The sequence below is a fragment of the Geotrypetes seraphini genome, chromosome 1 (assembly GCF_902459505.1).
Source record: "Geotrypetes seraphini chromosome 1, aGeoSer1.1, whole genome shotgun sequence".
NCBI classification, from domain to species: Eukaryota; Metazoa; Chordata; class Amphibia; order Gymnophiona; family Dermophiidae; genus Geotrypetes; species Geotrypetes seraphini.
This window is the reverse complement of record NC_047084.1, coordinates 322881348-322908634: the sequence shown is the minus strand read 5'-3', so window position 1 is coordinate 322908634 and position 27287 is coordinate 322881348. Positions and strand designations below refer to the sequence as shown.

General features: G+C 43.9%; 1 protein-coding gene across 4 annotated transcripts in view; it reads right to left on the bottom strand.

Moving 5' to 3' along the window:
* Positions 1-9610: 9610 nt before the first annotated feature.
* The window catches only part of DNAJB14 (DnaJ heat shock protein family (Hsp40) member B14), a 68552-nt gene continuing 50875 nt past the window's right edge, over positions 9611-27287 (bottom strand). For 3 of the 4 annotated variants that reach the window (XM_033957050.1, XM_033957042.1, XM_033957058.1), the window contains exons 6-8: positions 25582-25691; positions 20440-20612; positions 9612-13823 (exon numbers count right to left, since the gene is read on the bottom strand). In XM_033957050.1, the coding sequence (XP_033812941.1) occupies positions 13699-13823; positions 20440-20612; positions 25582-25691 (408 nt within the window). In that variant the 3' untranslated portion in view covers positions 9612-13698. Of the gene's footprint in view, positions 13824-20439; positions 20613-25581; positions 25692-27287 lie in introns of all 4 variants that reach the window. The other variant, XM_033957065.1, reaches the window with a different exon arrangement.

Below are 27287 nucleotides of genomic sequence, written 5' to 3'. Positions count from 1 at the left end.
GGGGGATTGTGAAGATCTGCAACGCGACATAACCACGCTCGAGAAATGGGCAACATGGCAAATGAGGTTCAATGTGGATAAGTGTAAGGTAATGCATGTCGGTATCAGAAATCCCATACACGAATACAAGATGTCCGGGGCTGTACTTGGAGAGACCCCCCCCAGGAAAGGGACTGGTCGACAAGTCGATGAAACTGTCCGCGCAATGTGCGGCGGCGAAAAGGGCGAACAGAATGCTAGGAATGATTAAGAAGGGGATCACGAACAGGTCGGAGAAGGTTATCATACCTCTATACCGGGCAATGGTGCATACTCACCTGGAGTACTGCGTCCAGCACTGGACGCCATATATGAAGAAGGACACGGTACTACTCGAAAGGGTCCAGAGAAGAGTGACTAAAATGGTTAAGGGGTTGGAGAAGTTGCCGTACAGTGAGAGATTAGAGAAGCTGGGCCTATTCTCCCTTGAAAAGAAGAGATTGAGAGAGGAGATTGAGAGGGGACATGATCATTCAAGATAATGAAAGGAATAGACTTAGTAGATAAAGACAGGTTGTTCACCCTCTCCAAGGTGGAGAGAACGAGAGGGCACTCTCTAAAGTTAAAAGGGGATAGATTCCGTACAAATGAAAGGAAGTTCTTCTTCACCCAGAGAGCGGTAGAGAACTGGAATGCTCTTCCAGAATCTGTTATAGGGGAAAACACCCTCCAGGGATTCAAGACAAGGTTGGACAAGTTCCTGCTGAACTGGAACGAACGCAGGTAGGGCTGGTCTCGGTTGGGGCACTGGTCTTTGACCTGGGGGCCGCCGCATCAGTGGACTGCTGGGCGCGATGGACCACTGGTCTGACCCAGGAGCGGCAATTCTTATGTTCTTATGAAAACTTCTCGTTTTGTAAAGACAAAATTAACTGAGCACAAATCATGAATCAGTCACAACGGTTACATTGGTAATGCATTGGATGGAGAAAAACCATATTATTAATGATTTGAAATGGAGAATTTTGGGTGTTATTCAGTTGGGGACAGAGGGTGGTGATATTGAATATCTTTTGAGCTATAAAGAACAATGGTGGATTTTTCAGCTAAACAGTGTTCAACCTGCAGGCTTGAATTTAGAAATTGAATTGATGTGTATAGTCTAATTTCATTCAATCAGTTGGTGGAGTGGGCTGTAGCCCTGATTGGCTGATATACATCATGTGATTTGAAACTACGAGTGAGGTGATTAAATTTGCAGATGGCACTAAACTATTCAAAGTTGTTAAAATGCATGCGGACTGTGAAAAACTGCAGGAAGACCTTAGGAACTTGGAAGACTGGGTGTCCAAATGGCAGATGAAATTTAATGTGGATAAATCCAAATCATAGTTACCGGATGATACTGTCCACCTTGGGGGTCAGCATTCAAGAAAAAGATCTGGGTGTCATCATGGACAATACGCTGAAACTTTCTGCCCAATGTGCAGCAGCACCCAAGAAAGGAAACAAGATGCTAGGAATTATTAGAAAAGGGATGGTAAAGACTAATGTTATAATGCCTCTGTATCACTCAATAGTGCAACCTCACCTTGAGTATTGAATTCAGTTCTGGTCGTATCTCAAAAAAGATATAGCAGCACTAGAAAAGGTTCAAAGAAGACCAACCAATGATAAACGGGATGAAACTCCTCTCATATGAGAAAAGACTAAAGCAGGGATGTCCAACCTGTGGCCCCATGAAGTATTTTGTATGGCCACGGTCGAGGGCGATGTAGTGTTTTCCTCTGCTGCCCCGGGTGTTTACCATCATGCCAGCTCCCTCCTCTGTCTTGCTGCAGTGTTTGCGCGTTTGTGCGGCCCCAGAAAAATTTTTTTCGGCCAATGTGGCCCAGAGAAGCCAAAAGGTTGGACATCCCTGGACTAAAGAGTTAGGGCTCTTCAGCTTGGAAAAGAGATGGCTGAGGGGAGATATGATCAAAGTCTACAAAATCCTGAGTGGTGTAGAACGGGTACAAGTGGATCGATTTTTTACTGCATCAAGATTTACAAAGACTAGGGGACACGCGATGAAGTTACAGAGTAATACTTTTAAAACCAATAGGAGGAAATATTTTTTCACTCAGAGAATAGTTAAGCTCTGGAATGTGTTGCCAGAGGATTAAGAGCAGGTAATGTAGCTGGTTTTAAAAAGGGTTTGGACAAGTTCCTGGAGGAAAAGTCCATAAAATGCTGTTGAGATAGACATAGGAGAACCACTGCTTGCCCTGGATTGGTGGCATGGAATGCTACTATTTGTATTTTTTTAGGTACTTGTGACCTAGATTAGCCTCCATGAAGTTGGGATACTGGGCTAGATGGATCACTGATCTGATCCAGTAAGGCTATTCTTATTTTCTTAGGCAACAGGTCCTGCCATAGGTCCTTGAGGTGCTGATGATTACACCTTCTGAGCTCTTCAGGGAAGCAACCAATAAGGATCTAATGTCAAAGGTGGTCTTTTGGTAATGAAATTGTAAGCTGTTTTGAGCAGGGACTGTCTTGTGTATTTAATATACAGCGCTGTTTTTTTCTGGTAGCACTACAGAAATAATAAATAGTAGTTGATTTAGCAAGGAGAATTTTACAACTCCAAGATCCTCTTTGCTGAACAAATAACTACAAAAGACCACCTTTTTTTGTCTTTTCCAGGAAAGTGGTGACCATTTGTCCAGTGCCTTTCTTCTTCTTGAGGTTGTTCCCAGTTCCATTTAAACTAGGTACTTTGTCAACATTCGTCAGCATGATTCCCAGGAAATGGGCAGAAATCTCCACTGTGTCAATATGAAGGTCACAAACTGATTTGGCAAAACTTATCGGCTTTTCACCATTTACATAAGAATGTAAGAATTGCCATACTGAGACAGACCAAATGTCCATCAAGCCTAGTATTCTGTTTCCAACAGTGGCCAACCCAAGTACCTAGCTAGATCCCCAGTAGTAAAACAGATTTTATGTTGCTTATCCTAGGAATAAGCAGTGGATTTCCCCAAGACATCTCAATAATGGCCTATGGACTTTATTTTTAGAAAATTTTCCAAACCTTTTTTAAACCCTGCTAAACTGATTTAGTCACATTCTCCAGCAACAAATTCCAGAGTTTAATTACACATTGTGTTAAAGTTTGTTTTAAATCTGCTACTTAGTACCTTCATCTCATGCCCCCTAGTCCCAGTATTTTTGGAAAGAGTAAACAAGGAATTTACAGATCTACCTTTTCCACTCTACTCTATCATATCACCCCTGAGCCGTCTCTTCTCCAAGCTGCTTTAGCCATTTCTCATAGGGAAGTCGTCCCATCCCTTTTATCATGGCGCTCTTCTCTGTACCTTTTCTAATTCTGCTATATCTTTTATGAGATATGACCAGAATTGCACACAGTATTCGAGGTGCAGCTGTACCATAGAGTGATAAAAAGGCATTATAAAATTTTCATCTTTGTTTTCCATTCCTTTCCTGATAATTTCTAATACAGTATTCTATTTGCTTTCTTAACCAACGCTGCACATTGAGCTGAGGGTTTCAACATTTCTTGTGATGACACCTAGATCCTTTTCCTAGGCAGTGACTCCTAACATGGAGCCCTGCATTTCATATCTATAATTCGGGTTCCTCTTTCCCATATGCATCACTTTGCACTTGCTCACATTAAATGTCATCTGCCATTTTGATGTCCAGTCTCACAAGGTCCTCTTGCAATTTTTCACAATCCTCTTGTGATTTACTTTGTGTCATCAGCAAATTTTAATTATCTCACTAGTTATTCCCATCTCTAGATCATTGATAAATATATTAAAAAGCAGTGTCCCACTATTTACACTTTTCCATTAAGAATATTGACCATTTAAACCAACTTTCTGTTTCCTGTGGGCATAGAGAGTGGGAAGCAGCTTCTAATGTTTCCATTGTGCCATGGAGTATGGAGATGACTGTTTCTATATCTACCTTGTGAGGGGGAAGATGCTGCCAGAAGGGCATTAGGCTCATTCTACTAGAGCCCTAGCATCTTCTGAGTGATGTGCAGTGTCCCCAGTAGAGATCTGTAGGGCAGAGATGTAGTCACTGATGCACGCCTTTACAACATGCTATAAATTTGATGTGAACACTAGGGAGGATGTGGCTTTTGGTGAAAGAGTCCTCATTTATGTGCTATCTTCTCTCCGCCTGAGAAAGACTGGGGGTGGGTACATCCCTACTGTTCCCTCTAAGCTGAGCAGGAGTCCTTCACCTAAAGTGCTGCCCGTGGAGGGTGATGTTTCACCATCACATTTTCAATAGTGAGGGACAGGCAAGTTCTGCAGGATTCCAGGAAACCTGCCTATCCCTAGAGATTGAAAACACAGTATTGAAGCACCACCCCTGCTGGCAGCAATGCAATTGGAGGATACCTGCTCAGTTTAAAGTGCTCTTGACTACATTGGTCTTGTAGATGAAGAAGGTGACATTTTAAATTTATTTGTTAATTTCCTTTCCTTAGCATACCAAACCAGGACCTTCCCCTGATATACTGAGGATGACTAAAACAAAAGATAGAGAAAAGAAATAAGGCACAATCAAGTATTTGGTAGGGCAGAATAATTCTCACAGTAATGGATCATTTGGGACTTGATACTAGTGCTGTCTCATAAAAAGATTAGGTTTTTACCTCAATAATCTTCTTTCTTGTAAAGAGGCACATCAATTTTGAACCATGTGGATGTCACCCTCAAACCGCAAGGTTGATTACATTTTCTTCAGCTCCACCTTCTTTCCCAATGGACTGTGCTGTAGCCACTCAGTGTATACCAAAGCAATAGAATACCAGCCTAACAAACAACATAGAAAGGAGGAGAATGGGGAAGCTCCCTGACAACCAATTACTGTTCTGTTAAAAAACATAAATAAATCATTAGAACTGTAAACTTGAAGTCGAAAATAAAGTAGAATGAACAAACCACCTATCTGACAATTTCTGGAGGAAAAGTCCATAGTCTGTTATTGAGAAAGACATGGTGGAAGCCACTGTGTGCCCTAGATCGGTAGCATGGAATGTTGCTACTCCTTAGGTTTTGACCAGGTACTAGGGACCTAGATTGGCCAGTGTGAGAATGGGCTACTGGGCTTGATGGACCACTGGTCTCACCCAGTAAAGCTATTCTTATGTTAACCTGCACTAACCATCATGGATTGTGAAAGAATTCTGGTTGTTTCTTTACTTTACAACCCTGCTTGATAGGTAAATGCAAACATCTGGTAAGACATACAAGTCTGAGGCAGTGAGTCCACTCTCATTTAACATACTTTTGTAACCCAGCTGGTGACAGTGAATACTGACAGGATGGGCTTCAAGACTGATGTACCTCTTTACAAGACAGATTATCGAGGTAAGAACCTAATCTTTTTAGTGCAACAGGCATATTAGTCTTGAAACACTGGGACATACCTAAGCATTCCCCAAAGTCCAGGGTGGGCCAGATGACAGCTTGCCTGGACACGGGTTTTGGGTCCTCAGTGCTAGCAGCAGGCTCACTTCCATCCTGTGGAACTTCGTAAAGCTATGAACGGTGTTCCAAGTCCCACCCTACAAATCTCAGGTGGAACAGTCCAGGACTCTGCCCATGAAGCAGCCACACCCCTAATGGAGTGCTCTTTCATAGGGATCATTTCCCACACCCATTGTATGCTGAAGAAATGCAAATCATGTCGAGATGGAAGCTTTGGAAGTCAGTCTTTCTTTCTGGATAGAGTTTGGGAATGCAGATGATTGGAAAAATGAAACTCATTCGTCACTTTTAGATACCTTATAAGTCCTGTAACTTCAAATCTGGTCCTCTTTCTTGGGGCCCATAGGACTAAATGCAGGCAGACAAACTTCTTGGTTAAAGTGAAATGCTGAGACTACGTTTGGTAAGAAGGAAGGCACCGTACAGAGCGATGCTCCAGTTCTAGACTTCGTGCTGCGGCAGTAGCCACTAAGAATACTGTAAATTCCACAAGCGACGCCTCCTGCAAGGACTCATACAGAGCTTGGCAGAGGGCCTTGAAAACCATGTTAAGATTCCAAGCTGGAAAAGGCTGTCTTGCGGGCGAAGATGCAAGGACCCTTTAAGAAACCTGGAAACATCCAGGTGCGAATCTAAAGGAATCTGATCCACTCGTATTCAAAAACATGATAGACATACAAGCAGCACCTTGAGAGACAAGACCGGAGAAATTCCAGAACTGCTGTTATTGGAGCATGGAAGGGATCCACCTTCCTATTGTTACACCAAACATGACATCTTCCAAGCCTTTGCATAAGCCTCGATTGTTGCTTGCTTCTTGGACCTGCATAAAGTTTCAGTGACCATCTCAGAATAGCCTCTGTGCTCAAGAGCCATGCCGTTAGCCCAGAGCATTCCAGATCCTCCAGGGCAATTGGGCCCTGAGAGAAAAGAGTCAGATGCAGTGGTAGCTTGAGACCTCTTGTCTTTCCTCAGTTAGACTAGATCCGCATACCATGGCCACTGTGGTCAGTCTGGAGCGACCAGGATGACAAGATCTGGGTGAGCCGCGATTCTTTAAAGTACACAGCCTATCATTGGCCAAGGGGGAAACACATAAAAGTAAACCTGACCATGGCTACATCTTTACCAGCATGTCCTTGCCGGTGCTTCCAAACTCGTACATTCAATTGAAGAACTGGCAATGCAGTCTTGTTTTCCACCATCACCATCAGGTTGAAATTCAGACACCCCTCAACAACGTACAATGCTGCCAAATGCTCTTTGTGCCAGGGATAATTTCCTGATGTCCTGGGTATGTCAGCTCTAATAGACAGCTTGAACATTGCACACACATGCCATCTTTGCTGCTGAGAGTGCTTGCAGGTAAACCTCTGCCCACTGAAACCACAAGCAGACTTTGATTCTCAAGGGAGCATTCTTGGTGCCTCCCTGCTTGTTGACATAAGCCACTACCATGGCCTTGTCCGAAAGGACCCTGACCACTTTGCCTTCCAGGAAGGTCTCCAGCTGCTAGAGCGCCAGACAGATGGCTTGTAGTTCCAGCTGGTTGAGCAACCACTTCTTGAGAGGTCAGCCATGCCCCTTGAACTGAGTGCCCCTCGTAATGGCCTCCCCAGACAAAAAGGCTGGTATTTGTTGTTAGAATTAACCGTGAGGAAATGCAAACAGGCATGCCCATGGAGAGGTAATCTGTCTTGAGCCACCAGCACAGACTGTCTCGCCTCTGCTTTCCACATCAATGGCCTGCTGAGAGGATCCATCCAAGACAACCAACAGGATAATAATGCATCCTGGAGTGGCTGTAGATGGGCTTTTGCCCAAGGTACCACCATTATGGTCACCACCATGGACCCCAGCACCTGCAGAGCATCCACCTCCTGCTGGCCAGTGGCTCAGCTTGAGATTCTGAACCTCCAAACATGGACAGCTCACTCAGGGAGAGAAGAGGCATAGAATCTGAGTCTGAATCATCCCAGTTTCATTCTGCACCCTGCCTACCAAACTCTGCACTCCTGGAGTGCTGCTCCCTCTGCGCTATCATCTGAGCAGAACCAGAGCAGGCAGACTAAGTTTTATAATTCAAATATGCATCATATAAACAAGACAAAAAATCTGGAGTAAATACCTGCCCAGAAAAGCCAGCTGCCCTCTGCAGGTACTACTTTTGCTTTCATGAAGATTTTGTGTCCTCCCTTTGACACATCTTAGCCACAGATGCTGACTCAGACTTTGTGGCCTCTGGGGAGGTCTTAACTCTCCCAGAGCAACTCATCTGTAGTTCCAAAAGTCTCAAGGGGTCAGAGGAGGCTGAGCCCATGGCTGCCTGCCCCCTCACGTGCTATGCGGCATGCAGATCAAAGATGGTCCTCTGCCAGCCATCCAGTGCAAATCTGGCATGAATCCTGAGCATCTGTGCTGGAGGAGTCCAGTAATCCCAATATTAAGCAAAAATGAGGCAATTTAAGGCAGATAGAGATTTTTAAAATGAAAATGGGAAATCCAAGATGGCCCAGCAAAACAATGTGGAACCAATCCCTGGCCTCCCAGAAGTTAAAACGATGATGTTTATTAATACAAAATACAATGCAATACACAATGTAATAAAAGCCAACTAATGGCTTCAAATAATAAAGTCACTTGCTGTAAATAGATATCCAGACCTACACGGGCTGTTTTGGCAGCATTTGCCTTCTTCAGAGGTCCTTGAAATCCAAGATGGCCACCACAGCAGCTATCTTGGCGCCACAAAACAAGCAAAAAAGTAAAATAATTATGGGATTTTTTTTTTTTTTAAAAGAAGTGGGGAACCCCCAATCTGGCCCCAGAAAACCTCAAAATTACAATGTAGAGACCCCCCCCCCCTCCGATTTTTCCCATAGGCTGTACTCACATGTGCCTGCTTGTGCTGGGAACTGCTGTAGCTGCCCCTGCAGCTGAGAAGGAAAGAATTTTTGCTTCAAACAAGGCTGAAAACTCCAAAGGTCTGTATCTTTGAGCTGCCAGCTGCCCCAAAAAAGGTGGGCCGAAACTGAACCTCCTCATGGTTCTACGCGTGACGACGGTGGTTGGGAAGTGGAAAGTGTGGTGCAGTGGTTAAAACTACAGCCTCAGCACCCTGAGGTTGTGGGTTCAAACCCACACTACTCCTTGTGACCCTGAGAAAGTCACTTAATCCCCCCATTGCCCCAAGTACATTAGATTGTGAGACCACTGGGACAGACAGGGAAAATGCTTGAGTACCTGAATAAATTTATGTAAACCATTCTGAGCTCCCTTGGGAGAATGATATAAATAAATAAATAAAATAAATCACCGCCGGCCCCATTCTGGCTCTTCGGACCATCTCGAGGTCCCACAGCCTAAAACTAAAAGCTCCTGCCAAAATCAGGAGCTTCGCTTCGCTTCCAATGGAACAGTCCGAGTGCCATGACCATTAGAGCAGGCTAGCTAAGCAGGTACCCCAGGGAGAATCCTCCCAGCTACAGAACCCTGGGAATCTCTGCAGCAGCGATAAACCTTGAGATCCAGGACAAAAACCTGAAACTAACAAAAGGAAGTCAGATCAGATCAGAAAAATACCTTCTCAACTCACTTGTAGGAAGGAAAACTGAGTGGCTACAGCACAGCCTGTTGGGAAAGGAAGTGGAGCTGAAGAAAATTATTGATGCCTTCTGTAAGCAAACTTGTGGTTTTGAGGGTGATTACCCAATGGTTCAAGACTGATGTGCCTCTTGCACTAGAACAGCCATAATATACTGATCTCATGAAGCTTGTGGTGGAGGAGCTACTGCAATTTCTGAAGAGGTGGTAATCTGTTCTTCTTAATTAATAAAATGGTGCTAATATCAAAGTGATTTCAAATCTTAATTTTTACTTATATAAAGCATGACTTATATCCTTGTCTGGACTGGTCAACTCACTTGTTTCTCTTCCATTGTTATCTATGTGGGGTTGTTTCCTTCTAGTTAGTTCTCTCTTTGGATGGAAAGTATGTTAGTGACAAATTGTGTTGGAGTACATAGTTCCTTATTCTCAGGAACAGGGATTCTCAGCTGGCTCATTAAAAAAAGGAAGGCTCAAATCATTTTCTGTTGCTTCTGTTTAATGATTGGACCATGTCTAAAAAACCCAAGGTTAGTTCAGTAAAAGGGCTTTATAATGCAACACTGACAAAAGATGTCTAGTTGTTATCAGTCTTATTTGTAGGTTAGGAGAGTCAGCTCACAAAGTTTTTCTGCCTCCATCTGCTGGCAAGGGGACATAGCCCATCTGTTTGGTCTACTAAGACTCAAGAAAAGAGAACAGTAAAATTTAAATTTCACCTTATTCAATCTTGAGGTACCATTAATTATTCATATTTTCAAAATTTAACCACTATAGTCAAAGGAAGTAGGGGGGGGTCACTGTTGTGCTGGACATTATCTTGACTGTCTTCCCCATAAGGGCATCACACTGGTGCCATTGAAGCCTAAAAGCTAACAGGAACAATGGAAGACTACATCCAGAACAGATTTTTTTTTTTTTTTTTAAACAAAATGTGAACATCCATATCTATGATCTATTCCATAGTGTAAAAATATATATTATTACAAAGGAAGGAAATTATCTTATAAAGCAAAATGAGTCAGAAAGAAGCAAAGCAACAAGCTGGTAATTATACAGTAAATAAACATACAGTAAATGCACACACTTCTATATAACTAGTGCTACCGCTTTCAGATAAACATAACCCTTAATATAAGGAGTATGCCCATAATTACTAGTCAATAATTTCTAAATATGGTAACCTCCTGGATCTGTGATACAGCAGCGTGTGCCTTCTCTATGATTGCCACAAGTGGCTTAGTTCATATGTTCACCTCGTTGTCAAATTCAGTTATCAGTACTGGGAACCTTCACTGCACTCCTCATGGAGATCAGGCAAATCTCCCACTCATCGGCTTTGCTGCTCTTTTTTGTATTTCAGATCATTCTTTAATAATTAGGCTAATTTACATTAAAAAGAGTAAAGACTAAAAGTGAATTGCTATTGCAGAGTTCAAAGGCAAAAATTTAACAAGCTTATTACAATGAACCAGCAAGATAAAAAAAAAAAAAAAAAAAGAGAGAAATATGCCCAAGTTAAAGAAAACTGAGCAAGGCAGAGAAGTGCTGTTGCTGATAGGAAACCCCAAACATTGCAGGCAATGCAATACAGCGTTAATTCAAAGCTTTCAATCTCTACACCAGGAATCAATTTACTATAATGATTGAAAGCTTATCTCTTTTCTTTCTTAGAATGGCTCTCTTTTCATATTATAAACATAACAATTTAGAAAAAAGAAGGCATATAAAGACCTTATGGTTTAACTAGAGTGCCTATCTATGCCATCTAGTAACTTAGTAAATGAAGGCAGATAAAATACCTGTGCGGTCCATCAAGTCTGCCCTATAGTTACATTCATTCTCAAGTAAACAAACCAGTAAGTATTCATTTTATTTACCGCCTTCCCCCCCCCCCCCAGATCAGTAAGATCTGTACTGACGATTTGAATTTGGTCTAAAATAGATATAATTGCTCCTGATCCTTCTTGCCTTATATGGGATGGAGACCGTATAAGTCTATACAGCATCTGCTACACAGCTCCATACAGCTGTCACAGCTAACTCCAGCTCCCCCCACGCCGATCTTGCCATATATGGGACATAGACCACAGAAGTCCGTCCGGTATCATCTTCACTTTCCCACTGCTGGGCTTCTATTTAAGCACTATTCCTTTGCATCATGAATGAAGTTATAGTTTTTGATCTGTCAAGTTTTGTGTCAATACTATCCTCTGTCTATTTAGGGATCCTTTGTGTCTATCCCACACATTTTTTTAACTCTGTCACTGTTTTTGCCTCTACCACCACTATAGGGAGGGCTTTCCAGGCATCCACAACCCTCCAATGTACTTATCCCAAGATATACTAACTTTCTTCCAATCATGCTCTCAAGCTATCAGAGTCTACAACTTGGCATTAATGTGCATCCTCAACTAATATTTGCCTTCTAACATGTTAAGTCTACAATAGAGCAGTTTTACTCATGACCAGTTACTTAACTGTTGCTGTGGCAACTGCAAAAAGGTTTTGGGGTTTGTTTTTTTTGGGGGGCATAGTTTTAAAATATGGGAAACCCCCTGGGTAACTGTAAAGGCCAGCTCATGACATGGTAGTTGAACAGAATCCAGATCAAATTTTGCTGGAAGCTCAAAGGAGGACATTGCGAGGCCAAATCCCCCTCAATAAAATCAAAATGCCCTCAAAGCTTTATCAACTGCTTTGCATGCCAGAGATCTCTTAGCCAAGCATCTTCTTAAAGACTAGCAAAAATGATCTGCAACTCAACAGATTAAGAAATTCTTAGCATGGCCACCTTAACAAAGAACCAATATATTTGGCAAAGCAGGTCCAGAGCCTCCTATCCATATCCTATCCTCCTAATCCATAGCTTCTTCTACAGTTATCAAAGTTAATGAGCTGCAACCAGTCTGATGCAAGCATGGTGGGAATCCAGTTCCCTTATCTACCCTTCCTCAGGATGAAGGATGTGATCCCAGTGTGTGGGGCTAAAGAAACTTGTAGGGTGTAAATAACTAACTGAACACAGGGCATCACACTTACATCTTTGAGGAACACTATATGACTTTAGCTTGAATTTGCGGGTCATTCTATTTTATGCTGAATCTTTCATTCTGTTTCAGTTCAAAAGTGAGGTTCTGATTAGAAGAGTTTGAGAACCACTAAGTAGCATTAACATGCTGTTCTGGATAAGATGACTTAAAACCATTACATTTAATCATGCCACACTGGTCCACAATCTCAATGAAACTGAACCAATTCTAACTTGGGTCACAATACACATAAGAGTCATTTTGTTGGGGTATGACAAGCCATACGGCATCATAGTTAGTACTTAATTTAGGCTCTTCTGATCTTAAAAAGGACATCATGTAGCAGGGTGAAGAACAGCCTTATAAGCGACTCATTAAACTAGTTGGTTAGTTCATTAAGTAGACCAAAATATAAAGATGCTGGAGACTGTAGGCTGGATCTATGGCAGGAGTGGGAATGAGGAAGGCAAGTAGAAAGAGAGAATGAACAATAGTATAGTTAAGTTATGCAGTTACAAGTAGAGAATAAGATGTAAGAAAACAGCTGCATTTTCAGTACACTCACATCCAGAATAAGACCATGTATCCCATCCCACAAGCTCTATTGAGGCATTTTTATTTCCATGGGAAATTCTTTGTTTTCAGCTTAGCTTTGCTGTCACAAGGTACATGCCTGCACTCTTCCAAGAATCTGTGCAACAGTTTTCAAACTGCAGCTTTTCAGGCCTGCCCTGCTGTGGAAGTGATGCGCTAGAGGTTGGGAAAGGGATCAACCCCAACTGGTGAAGAGAACAGTGCTGAACAATTCAGTCTTTGAAATTGCCAGCCCTCAGCCACTGAAAGAACTTATGCACCTGGGTGTATCATCTGGTGGGGTGAACGAGAGATTTTAAGTAAAATGGAAAGAGGGTGAGGGAATTAAATTGATTCTCCAAAACTAAAATCAGCTAGTGGCACAAGTATTTACATCACAGCTTAGCAGTTCTTACAAACAGAATAGTGCATTAACTTTGCTCTCCTCTACTTTCCTCATAAAGTGTCAGATAATCGACCACCTGTCAATGCCAAGAGTTGACACTTTTCAATCATGTAGCTAATATCAGACTTGCACGGAGTGGTGCACACACCTTTTTAACCCATCAGGGAAAAGTTCTCATTTTGAAGCACAATTTCTGAGTTTTTAAATAGAAATCACATAGCTCTTATAGACAGAAGAAATTATCCTTTCCTTCATATATTTACAAACCAAACGAGTACTAGACAAGTAGTAACGTAGGGAAGCTCTTTAAAGAGGTGATGGCCATTCCCAAAGGAGGAATCCACATATGCAGCTGAAGTAAGTCTTGAAGATATTTACAATATTCTTTTTGTAGACTTTACACTACCTGAAAATGAATGGGATGATCCTTTCCAACCAGAGGTTTGTGAGGACAGCTGCATAGCAGTTTTAGTGTTTGCTTTGGCCATTGGGAGATAAAAGGGTTTTTTTTCCTTATCTTACAGTACAAAATGAACCCCATGTACACATTTTTAGAGAGAGTGCACGTAGTAGTTGAGATTCATCCACCCCTATAGAGACTAGTCAGCCGTTCTAGCTCCCTGCAGTTCTCCATTGACATGGAATCTGCCTTCTTTTTCAGGCGATCATCACGATATACTTTTGCAGCGTAGATCAAATCTGTTTCTAAAATGAAGAGGATTGGAAGAAATCAGGATCATATGCATGCACCCCAATTCTACACCACCCATGCAGAAACGTACACACATGCCCCCATGCCTGAGATAAAGTTTTACTTCTTTGACCCTGGTTTGTATGCTCCCTACACTGGGTCTAGGAAATATGGGGAAACAGAAGTTCTGAAAACAGGAACAAAAGAACTTCTCTAATGGAAATTAATTTTCCCTTTCTGATGATGCAGAAAGCACAGTTACTTACCGTAACAGGTGTTATCCAGGGACAGCAGGCAGCTATTCTCACATATGGGTGACGTCATCCGACGGAGCCTCGATGCGGACGCCTCACAAGCAGATTTGCTTGAAGAAACTAGAAGTTTCGAGTCGCCCGCACCACGCATGCGCGAGCGCCTTCCCGCCCAGTGCACAGGGCGCGTCTCCTCAGTTCAGATAGTTAGCAGAGAAGCCAACCAGGGGAGGTGGGTGGGTTGTGAGAATAGCTGCCTGCTGTCCCTGGATAACACCTGTTACAGTAACTGACTGTGCTTTATCCCAGGACAAGCAGGCAGGTATTCTCACATATGGGTGACCTCCAAGCTAATCAGAATGGGATGGTGGAGTGTTGGCAACTTAGGAGAATAAATTTTGTAATACTGTTTGGACAAACTGTCCATCCCGTCTGGAGAAAGTATCCAGACAATAGTGAGAAGTGAAGGTATGAACCGAGGACCAGGTAGCAGCCTTGCAAATTTTCTCAATCAGTGTCGATCTGAGGAAAGTTACAGAAGCTGCCATTGCTCTGACTTTATGGGCTGTGACTTTACTGTGAAGTGGTAATCCAGCCTGGGCATAGCAGAAAGAGATGCAAGCCGCCATCCAATTAGAGATGGTGCGTTTAGAAATTGGAAGTCCCAACTTATTTGGATCAAAAGAGATAAAAAGTTGAGGAGCAGTCCTGTGTAGTTTGGTGCGTTCCAAATAGAAGGCCAAAGCACGTTTACAGTCCAGAGTATGAAGAGCTGATTCTCCAGGGTGAGAATGAGGCTTTGGAAAAAACACTGGAAGTACGATAGATTGGTTGAGATGAAATTCTGAGACCACTTTAGGTAGGAATTTCGGATGAGTATGAAGAACCACAGTGGATGGAACACAGTGAATGGTGGATCAGTAACTAAAGCTTGTAGCTCACTGACTCGTCGAGCAGAAGTGAGGGCAATGAGAAACACCACTTTCCAAGTGAGATACTTCAAATGAGCCTTTTCAATTGGTTCAAATGGAGGCTTCATGAGATGAGAAAGGACAACATTGAGGTCCCAAACCATAGGAGGCGGTTTTGAGAGGAGGATTAACATTGAAAAGTCCTTTCATGAATCTGGAAACCACCGGATGAGCAGAGAGGGGTTTCCCTTCAATAGGCTGATGAAAAGCTGCAATTGCACTGAGATGGACTCGAATGGATGTAGACTTGAGTCCAGAGTTGGATAGGTGCAAAAGATAATCCAACACAGATGATAAGGAGGAATGTTGAGGCTCCTTATGATGAGAGAAACACCATGTAGAAAATCTAGTCCATTTTTGGTGGTAGCATTATCTAGTTGTAAGCTTTCGAGAAGCTTCTAAAATATCTCTTACAGATTGAGAAAATTGAAGAGGAGTTATGTTGAGAGGTACCAGGCTGTCAGGTGTAGAGACTGCAGGTTGGGATGAAGGAGAGAACCTTGACTCTGTGTAAGCAGAGAAGGAAAAACTAGTAGAAGGTATGGCTCCCTGCTGCTGAGTTGAAGTAGAAGGGAGTACTATGATTGTCTCGGCCACCGAGGAGCAATGAGAATCATGGTGGCATGATCGTTCTTCAATTTGACTAAAGTCTTGAGAATGAGAGGGAATGGAGGAAATGCGTAGAGGAATAGATTCGTCCATTGTAAGAGAAAAGCATCTGCCTCGAGGTGGTGAGGAGAGTATATCCTGGAGCAAAACTGAGGCAGTTTGAAGTTGTGGGGAGCTGCAAAGAGGTCTATCAGAGGCGTTCCCCACTGTGAGAAAATGTGATGAAGAGACGAGGAATGGAGAGTCCATTCGTGAGGTTGTAGAAGACGACTCAAGTTGTCCGCCATGCAATTCTGAGCTCCCTGAATGTAAACAGCTTTGAGGAATCGCCCAGTCCCACACCTCCAGAGCTTCCTGACAAAGGGAGGCAGATCCTGTCCCTCCTTGTTTGTTGACATAATACATGGCGACTTGGTTGTCCGTCCGAACGAGGACTACTGTGTCGTGAAGCAGATGTTGAAAAGCATGGAGAGCTTTGAGGATCGCTCTGAGTTCCAACTGATTGATATGACACTGACGATCCGTACTGGTCCAGAGGCTTTGAGTACGGAGACCATTGAGATGAGCGCCCCAAGCGTAGGTGGAAGAGTCTGTCGTAAGGACTTTCTGATGAGGGGGCATTTGAAAAAGCAAGCCTCTGGAAAGATTGGAAGAGAGCATCCACCAACGGAGAGACTGCTTCAAGGAAGGAGTGACTGTAATGTGTTGAGAAAGAGGATCGCAAACCTGCGTCCACTGAGAAATTCTGAGGTGAAGTCTGGCAAAAGTCATGTGTACTGTGTAGGCCATGTTAACCAGAAGCTCCAACATGTGTCTCGCTGAGATGGAACAGCGGGAAGACATGGTGTGACAGAGTTGAAGAAGAGCTTCCAGGCGTTGTTGAGGAAGGAATGCTCTGAGTTGGACAGTGTCCAGAACAGCTCCAATGAATTGTAGATTCTGAAAGGGTTGAAGTTGAGATTTGGGAAAGTTGATTTCGAATCCCAAACTTTGGAGTTACCAGGTAGTCCGTTGGGTTGCTACAATAACCCCTTGAGATGTGGAATCTTTGATGAGCCAGTTGCCTAGGTATGGAAAAACCTGGAGACCATGATTCCTTAGAGCTGCGGCTACCACTACCAGGCACTTGGTGAACACTCTGGGAGACGAGGCCAGGCCGAAGGGTAGAACTCTGTATTGAAAATGCAGATTTCCCACCCGAAATCTGAGATATTGACGGGAGGCCGGGTGGATTGGAATATGAGTATAGGCCTCCTTGAGATCCAGAGAGCATAACCAATCGTTCTGCTCGAGAAGGGGATATAGAGATGCCAGGGACAACATTCAAAACTTTTCTTTGACCAAAAATTTGTTGAGGACCCTGAGATCCAAAATGGGTCTCAGATCGCCCATCTTCTTCGGAACTAGGGAGTAACGTAGTAAAAACCCCTGCTCTGCTGTTCCAAGGGAACTGGCTCGATGGCATGGAGACAAAGCAGAGCTTGAGCTTCCTGAAGAAGAAGGGCGGTCTGGGATGGACTTGGAGGATGGTCTGGAGGAACCTGATGAAAATGAAGAAAATGAAAACGAAGAAAATGAAAATAGTATCCTTCTCTGATGATGGAAAGGATCCAAAGGTCGGATGTTTTGACCGTCCATCTGCTGTAAAAAAGATGGAAATGACCTCCTATAGGTGGAAAAGGAGACAGAGGCAGAACGATGGATGTTACGCTCTGGAGTAAACAGTCAAAAAGGCTGAGAAGCCTTAGGTGTAGCAGAAGGTTGAGGCTTTTGTTGCTTCTGCGGGTGGCTGTTTCTTCAAAGGAGGGCGAGTGTAAGGCGCCGGCTTTGGAGGGAAACGCCGTTGGTAGATGACAGGAGGGCGAGCAGGCCTAGATGGAGTTGGTTTAGGCTTTGGTCTGACTATGGAGGCAAACAATTTAGCATGGTCAGACAACTTTTTAGTGGGAGCCTCGATGAACTCATCAAAGAGGTCATTGCATTCACAAGGGATGTTCACTAGACGATCTTGAAGGTTAGAGTCCAGGTCTATGGTGCGAAGCCAGGCTAGACGACGCATGACCACAGAGCAAGCCGCTGCTCGAGCAGAGAGCTCAAAAGCATCATAAGATGATTGCAGAAGATGGATACGCAATTGAGAAAAAGAAGCAATGACTTCTTAGAATTCAAAATGCATGCTGTCATCCAGATAATTCACAAATTTCGGCAAAAGAGATAAAAGAAACTCAAAATACGTAATAAAATGAAAGTTGTAATTGAGTACTTTTGAAGACCTCATAGCATTTTGGTAAATGCGACGTCCAAATTTATCCATGGTCTTCCCTTCCCTGCCAGGAGGAACTGTGGCATACACTCTAGAAGGATGGGATCTCTTTAAAGAGGATTCCACAAGCAAGGATTGATGGCGACAATTGGGAATTGTCAAAACCTTTATGATGCACGGTTTTATATCTGACATCTAACTTTCCTGGAACTGCTGGAATGGAAAAGGGAGTCTCCATGCATCGAGTAAAAGTCTGATCAAGAAGTTTGTGCAATGGCAGTTTGAGAGACTAAGCTGGAGGTTGAGAAAGGTGCATGGTCTCGAGATATTCTTTAGAGTATTTAGATCCAGTGTCCAGGGGAACATCCAGATCTACAGTCATCTGTCTCAAAAATGAGGAAAAAGATAACTGATCTGCAGTAGCACGGCTTCGAGAAGGACTCGAAGAAGTCGAGGCAACTGGAGTCGAAGAAGTAGAAGCCTCGGCAGGAAACCATGGTATGAAAGAACCTGGAGACCTAGACGATGCAGTAGACATCGGGATGTCTTCGAGAGCGGGCATCGGAGACTTGGAACGAGGAGTTGGAGGTCTCGTCGAGGCCGGAGAGGACCGAGGCTTTGAGGAATGATGTCTCGAAGAATGCCTCGAAGTAGGCCTCGAATGATGTCGAGAACTATGTCTCGAACTGGATCTTGAAGATCTAGCAGAGGTTGCCTCAGAAGCAGTTGATCGAAGATCTATAGGCGTGGAAGAGCCCTGAAGCAACTTCGAAGACTGAACTCCCTTGGTAGAATGGGAGGTATCCTGTCGATGCACTCGCACAGACTCTACTCTATGCGTTTCGTGCTTGGAAGCCCGACCAGCCACTCACAGAGACTCCGCTCCCTGCATCGAGTGTGGAGGATCAGACCGGGGCACAGGCGGCTCGACCTCACGGGAGACTTCTGTATGTCCAGGCTGAAGCAGATTAAGCAGTGTAGGTCCCTGATAGTGAGGACTTTAAGAATCTGCTCCTCCAAAGAGTTTGGGGCACAGCCGGCAAGGAGGGTACCGCATCTGAAACCGGCCCACCTGCCTTGGCTGGAGGTTCTCACACAGTGGTGTGAGAGTGTTTCGATTTGGGAGGCTTCGAAACTTTAATCACCACTGGCGGAACCGAGTGCTGAGCTATCTGACCTGAGGAGACAGGAGAAGATATGGCAGCCGAGGACGCTGAAGCAAGAGCCGCTCCAAAAGACGAAGGTTGGATGAGGCTCGAGGTGGAAACAGTAGAAGGAGAGGCGTCGACTGGGGCCGATGCCGAAAACACCTTCGATGCTGAGAGATTAGAAGACTCCATCTCGAAGAGGTTATCCACTAGGAAGCAACGACGCTTAAAAGCACGAGGCTTAAGTGTTTGGCAAGGCAGGATGATGAGGTAGGATGATGAGTTGGCCCAAGGCACTTGAGGCAGCGTCCGTGAGGGTCCGTAAAGGATATCGTGCGCTTGCACTTGCAACACCGTTTGAAACCGGTAACAGGCCGGGGCATAGACAAAAAGACAGCCGATGCAAAGACGAAGCCCGCAGGCCGCGGCCGAGCGGCCTGTACCGGACGAACGGATGGAAGTAAAATTTTTTTTTTAAAAAAGAAAGAAAATAAAGAACACAGCGATTCGTGAGAAAAATAAACACAAAACCACGGTGAGAGAAGGCACAAACGACAAAGTAACCGGAGAGAGCCAAAAAGAGGGACTTCTTGGCTCCACGGAAAACTAAGAACTAAGGAGACGCGCCCTGTGCACTGGGCGGGAAGGCACTCGCGCATGCGCGATGCTGGCGCCTCGAAACTTCTAGTTTCTTCAAGCAAGTCTGCTTGTGAGGTGTCCGCATCGAGGCTCCGTCGGATGACGTCACCCATATGTGAGAATAGCTGCCTGCTTGTCCTGGGATAACACTATATTTTAGGGGTGTATGTTTGCACAATATTTGTCCTTTCCAGCCTTGCATAAAAACAGCTTGCAAGTGTGATGCTAGGTATCTCTTGTCTAAGCAAATAACAAGATCTAGAATCACTCAGCACAAGAATCCAAGGGGGCAGGGATTACATGAACAAAAGGTTCAAGAAATTTTAGCTTTAAAATGCATTCTGAAATATCTATATTTAGACTGCTTAATTTGTAGGCAAAAAGGAACTGACCCTGAAGGGACTGGAAAAACAAGAGAAGAAAAGCTGAATAAAGACAGAGAACAGCCCCTCTGTCTTTATTCAGCTTTTCTTTATTCAGCTTTACTCCAGGCTCACCCCCCCCCCCCATCTTCCCTGCAGGCTCCATGTAGGACAGTATCCTGCTGCTCTGAGTCTGAAGTCTGAAAGAAGTGGCAAAACTATTCCAGGTCATTGCCGCAAAAATGATACCTTGAATGATGTATGTGTTACATATATAGGCACATACTTACAGACAGAAAGAGAGAGAAGTATAACTATTATAGACCTTTGTCTTTTTTTTCACTCCACCTGAAGTGCTTTCCAGTGAAGGTGTGTAACTTGACTTACTCTGCTGTCTCTCTTTCCAACAGTTATTGCGGATATTAGCCAGATGATCCTCCTCAACATTCTTTTCTATCTTTTGTAACAACATGCCAGTGTATTCCACCTTAAAATCTTTGTTGACATAGTAAGGAACACGAAGGTTTTCTGTCTGCATTTTAATGGTTTGTCCTGTGCTGCTGTCAAGAGAAAACAAAATATCTCTTTTCAAAATTATATTTACAAGAACAAACTCTTGCTACAGTAATACAGCTTGAAGTATACAAGGAAAAAATTCCATACAATATCAACACAATACAATCAAACCTCAGTTTGCGAGTATCCCGATTTGCGAGTGTTCTGCAAGACGAGCAAAACATTCTCGCAAAACTTGTCTTGCAAACCAAGTGTTGACTTGATTTGCGAGCACCCCCCTCCCCCGAGAATCGGCATTGCTCCCCCCCCGCTCGCAAAGGCCCCCCAGCTCGAACCCCACCCCACACGCGAACTGGCACCCCCCCGTCCAAACAACTTGAAACTTGCCCCCCGTCTGGCACTGGCACGCAGCCCACAGGACACGCCGGTGCCGCTTGAAGAACTTCCTGCCGCTGCCGGGCCTTGAGCATGCATCTGCACATGCTCAAGGCCTTCTTATTCTCCCTCTCGCCGAAATTCTCGGAGGCAGGATGTTCTTCAAGCGGCACCGGCACGTCCTGTGGGCTGCGTGCCGGTGACAGACAGGGGGTAAATTTCAAGTTGTTCGGGCGGGGGGGGGGCTTTGCGAGCGGGGGGAGAGGGTAGCAGCGCTGCTGGCCTCGGAGGGGTGGGGTGGGGGGTGGGAACGTATCAAGCGAGTTTCCATTATTTCCTATGGGGAAACTCGCTTTGATATACGAGTATTTCGGTTTACGAGCATGCTTCTGGAACGAATTATGCTTGTAAACCAAGGTTCCACTGTATTGAAAGAAAATTTTTTTAAAGCTCCTTAGACCACTAAACATTGGGGGAGGAATTCTAAATAAGTGAAGAGAAACATTATTTCAAGAAATCAATCAAGGAATAGGTTTAACAGCAATAAATCCCATTTTAACTAAGTGCTGTTCACTACAACTATACATTCCCTGTAGCCCATTTCTTCAAGTCTAAGAAGGCTCGCAGTTGTTCAGGAGAATAAAACATATATTTAACCCCTAAATATTTAACTAGACATTTACAGGGCTAAGCTAATAAAAATGTACCTCAAAAAGAGACATTTCAGGCCTCATTATAAGAAACAGTTTCCTACGTTCCTGTGTCTGTCTAGCAACATTGGGATACATATTTTTTTCCCCATAGAACAATACTTGTGGAGATCGAAAATATAAACAAAAGGTTGCATTTACATCTTGTTCAAAAACCAACGTAACTAACAATTTCATTCTTTCAGAGGTTTCAGATACAGTTAATTCTAAAAGATCTGTAACATTTAATATACCTTCAGCATTTAAGTTAACCTGTTCAGCCTCTGGGTTTACCCCCACTTTTTTTTTTATGGCAAATAGTATATCTTATTAACAGGTGGTATACTTTCAGGAGAAAATTTTAAACATTCAACAAGATATTTTTTAAACATCTCAATAGGAGAAACCCCCAGAGACCTAGGAAAGTTCAAAAGAAGTATATTCAAACGATGATTGAAATTTAATTGATTTTTATCCTTAATTAGTCCAAAAGTTAAATCTTAAAGCTTTTCCACCTTTTCATTTACTTGTTTTAAATTGCTGAAGAAATCTTCCTTGGTCCCTTCTAATTTAAGTCCCAAAGAGTCAACTGTACTTACTAAAGCTGCGACTTCTCGTGAAGACTTGGCTACAATGGTGTTCAGACTGGAGAGAGTGTCCCAAATACCCTCCAGTGTAACCACCGGAGGTTTAACCAAGAGAGAGCTGACTTCCTTGTTAGCTCCCAGCTCCCCCTGCTCCTTCGTTGCTCTCGCGGCTTCTGTCCCTCGAACTGGGGTTTCCCCTGCACTCTCCATTCGGCAGGGTTCCTCAGACATTGCAGTGTGTGAAGCAGGGCGCGGTGGTGGAACAGCAAAAGGGGTAGACAGATGTTTCACAGGCAAAGTCCTCCACTTCTCCTTGAGTGGGGGACAGCACCCCAGAGAACTCCACGGGGTTCAAAATTGACATGAACTCGCAAATCAACCGTTGCTGCATCAGGGAGGGATCTACCCGAACTATCCCCTTGCGCTTGGTATGTTGCATCATTGCAGAGGTAAGAGAAAAATGACGCTATCAGGTTGACTCAGGAGTGCGAGTCTTAGGCTGCCGCCATCTTGAATTCTCCTAAGCCAACAGTCAGTTTTGAAAGGCTGCTGATGACAAATATGTGCTCACTTGCTGCTTTAGGAGCACATGACAGACTAAATATGCATCAAACCCTGATCCACAATGGCTACATATTTTAATGCACAACCTGTCCATGTAATCAAGAAGATTCATTGTAGACATCCTGAACACAAAACCTGCTTAGGACTAGAGGCTGACCAAATTTTGAGTTTGGTTTCGCCACCATGACTGACCCAAAGGGAAAATTAAGCTCTTACCTTGATAATTTTCTTTGTAGAAGAAGAGCAAAGAATTCCGAATGATAGGTCATATCTCTCTTCCTGCAAACTGTTTGCAGGATGTTAATCATATCTTTTAGCTTCGCCTCCTTTTCCCAGTGGACTGCACTGTCACCTTCAGTTTGTACCAAAGCAGTTAATCACCACTGTAATTATGAAAATACGAAGGAGGGTTATGGGGAACCTCCCCGGAGGTGCTGCACAGGTGGATTGGGGGGGAGGGATGGAAAACTGCTACACAGGGGGATAGGAGGGAGAGAGAAAGCTGCTGCATATGGGAGGGAGAGGAAGAATTGTTGGACATGGGCTGAAGAGGAAGGGAGATGCAACAAAGAGGTAGAAAGGGGTAAGAGGTAGAAGGGGGTAAGATGGAGAAATCCTGCATATGGTGGAGGGGAGGGAGACATGCATGGAGAAGAGAAAAGTAGACTTGTTGGACATAGGGTAGAGGGCAGGGAGAAATGATTCATGGATGGGAATAAAGAAGTTTGACCTAGGGCACAAAGCAGGGAGAGAGAGAGAGAGATGGTAAACAGTGGGAAAGAAACAGAAATGTTGGATCTGGCAGTGGAAGGGAAAATACAGAGATGGAAGATGGTTGGTGAGCACAGAGAAAGAAGAAAACATCAAATGGGCAGGAGACCCTGGCGAGTGAGTTAAAAGAAGATAAACAGAAACCAAAGCCTGGGACTAAAATGATTTGAAAAATAAAATGACCAGACAACAAAAGGTAGAAAAAATAATTTTATTTTCTATTTTGTGATTTCAATACGTCAGATTTGAAATGTTTATCCTGCCAGAACTGGTGCTAGACAGCAAACGTAAGCTAGGATCTAAAAAGAGAGAGGGTCTTTTGTTTATTTTGTTTACACCACAGTGCCAGTGTGGAATGTTATATTGTAACACCGTGAATGTTAAACTGTAATCCGTTTTGAGCTTTCTGGGGAGGATGGGATATAAAAATAAATAAAATTACTAGAAATGTTTTTTTATATTTGGGGGGAGTTAGAAAATGATTGGCCCCAGGTGTCACATATCCTAGGTCCGCCACTGATTATCACAGCATCAATGGATGATGTCATCCACATGTGCTTTATCAATTCTGTTCTGTTGACTATGAAAAGCACCTGTTACAGGTGAACAATATTGCTTTATAAAACTGCACAGATATACAGAAGAATGCATGTTGGCAAGATTGTTTATACAATGGTATATGATTAATACATAGGCATTCTGGGGTGTGGCGTTTGGATGAACCTGCAAGGTACCTGGTCTGGGTGTCATTGTAAATAATACGATGAAACCTTCTGCCCAATGTGCGGTGGAGACCAAAAGAGCAAACAGGATGCTGGGAATTATTGGAAAAGGGATGGTTGGCAAGAATAGGAGTGTTGTGATGCCCTTGTATCACTCCATAGTGCGACCTCATCTGGAGTATTGCGTTCAATTCTGGTCTCCTTATCTCAAGAAGGATATAGAGGCGTTGGAGAAGGTTCAAGGAGGAGCGACCAGGATGATAAAGGGGATGGAACTCCTCTCATGTGAGGAAATACTAAAATGGTTAGGGCTCTTCAGCTTGGAAAAGAGATGGCTGAGGGGAGATATGATTGAAGTCTACAAAATCCTGAGCGGAGTAGAACAGGTACAAGTGGATAAATTTTTCACTCCGTCAAAAATGACAAGGACTAGGAGACACTCGATGAAGTTACTGGGAAATACTTTTAAAACCAAAAGGAGGAAGTTTTCTTTCACTCAGAGAGTAGTTGGGCTCTGGAACGCATTGCCAGAGGTTGTGGTAGGATAGCGTAGTTGGTTTTAAGAAAGGTTTGGACAAGTTCCTGGAGGAAAAGTCCATAGTCTGTTATTGAGAAAAACATGGGGGAAGCCACTGTTTGTTCTGGATCGGTAGCATGGAATATTACTACTCCTTGGGTTTTGGCCAGGTACTAGTGACTTGGAACGGGCTACTGGGCTTGATGGACCATTGGTCTGACCCAGTAAGGCTATTCTTAAACCTGTGTACCCTTAGAGATTATTCCAGTGGCCTAGTGGTTAGAGTTGCTGCTTCAGCACCCTGAGATTATGAGTTTGACCCTAGCCTGTTCCCTGTCACTCTGGGCAAGTCACTTAACCCTCCATTGCCCTAGGTACCACAGTTAGATTGTGAGCCTGCCGGGACAGATGGGGAAAATACTTAAAGAGTACCTGATTACTATTCAATGTATTGTGAAGTGCTTTGGGTGAATCTCTTCATGAAAAAAGTGATTAATAAATAATAAATAAATATCTAGGCTGCCTGCATAAAAATGAGCATTTTCAAATTTTTATAAATGTTGTGGCTGCCTCCAAATGAACATGACGACACTGCTTTTCACCTCTCATCCCAAACCATAAATTTTAATATTAAAAAATCAGGAGAAAGAACTTACAAGTTATCATCTTTCTGCTTTACATACAGGATTTGTGAGAACACAGCTTAGAAACACAAAGAGAAGGGAGACAGAGAAAAAGAGAGACTTCCCACTTTCAGTTGCAAAATGGATTTGAAGGGCAATACTTACGATCTGGGATATAAACTGTACGGTGGGTTAGACATCATCAGCTGACTTAATAAAGAGACAACTATCAATATAAATATGGGCATCAACTGGATGAAGATGGAGAAGCCTCCCTGTGGAGTATAACAAAGTAATGAGAAGACAAAACACAATAGTGCATTATTTAATACATCACTAAAAATGAGGTATGCATTCACTGAGCCCTGAAACTTGAGACTTTGCTGATGCAGAACAATTAGGTAAATTAAATGGTTGCCTAATAAGCCAGGAACTAAAAGGTAACAAAGACCTGTAAACCTCCAGAACGCTGACCTACTTTTAAGGCACAGTACACTCAGGGGCCCAGATGCTCTAAGCCAGCGATCGTTGCTAAACCTGTTTTGACAGCTTTAGCGATGATCACATTTGCCAAAACGATGCACAAAATGGCTCAACGCGTGTTTTTCCCCTCGATTGCCCATTTTCCGATCCGGCTATGCAAATTAGCTAAAACCCCATGCAAACTAGCCAAGTGATTGATGCACTAACATCGTGTGGTTATGCACAAAAAAAAAAAAAGCAAGGGTTTTAGTGATCTGAAAAAACCTACAGGTCTAGTGTGCTACCGAAAGGTCTGCTTGGAGTTTTTTTTCAAAAAAATTTTTAATGGCACAGATATTTTGAATATGTTAGACAAGCAAAAATGTCCCATTAAAAAAAAGAAAAGACCCCCCCCTGGCCGATGATGGCCCTCCCCAACAAACGTGGCACTGGGAATCCCCCGCCCACTAGCAAAAATCAGCAGGAGGGATGCCCACTCCCTCCTGCCATGCCACATGCCCCTCCCATGCAAACTTTTAATGGCAAGGTCTGAGCTGTCGTAGCCTTACTTTCCCATCAGTGCACGAGCACTGATAGACTCCGGCATTGACAGGAAAGTAGGGCTATGACAGAAGACTGCCGTAAAAAGCCCTGATGCTAATAAAAAGATTCCCCCGCCCATGCCCGCACCCGGACCCCTCCCACTGAGCCTCTCACCAGTCCAGGGCCTCCCAACACTCCCACAAAACTTTTTTCTGAGTCTGTAGGAGGGATGCCCACTCCACCCCTCTATCGGCTCGAGGCTCCCCCCCTTACAACACCATACCTTTTAGCTGAAAATCTGGCAGGAGAGATGCACACTCCCTCATGCCAGCAGGCCTATCTCTTCCTGATGCATCCTAAGGCTCTGATTGGTTCAGGTGCACCAGGAAGGGGAAGGTCCACCATTTTAAGTGGTGGGTCTACTGGCAGGAGGGAGTGGGCATCCCTCCTGCCAGACTTTCAAGTAAAAGGTATGGGGTTGTTTGTTGGGGATTTGCATGGGTCCTGAGCCGGTGGGGAGGGGTGTCCTTCAGGCATGAGGGAGTGGTCATCCTGCCTCCTGCCGATTTGGAGAAAAGATACGGGGGAGGGAATAGAGGGATTGCCTGTCCTGGGTCAGTGGGGGGTTGGCCTTCAGGCAGGAGGGAGTGGGTATCCCTCCTGCCAATTTTAGATAAAGGTATGAAGGTGGGGGGTTGTCGGGGGTCCCAGGCGGTGCTCAGTGGGAGAGAAGACAGGAGCTCGACAAGAGGGTGCAGCAATCGGCTATGGGGCACTAAATCAGTAGTCTTTGGGCGGGCATGGCAGGAGGGGGGATTGGGGCTCATCTTTTTTTTTTCATGGGCAAAGTCAGTTCAGCTGATCGG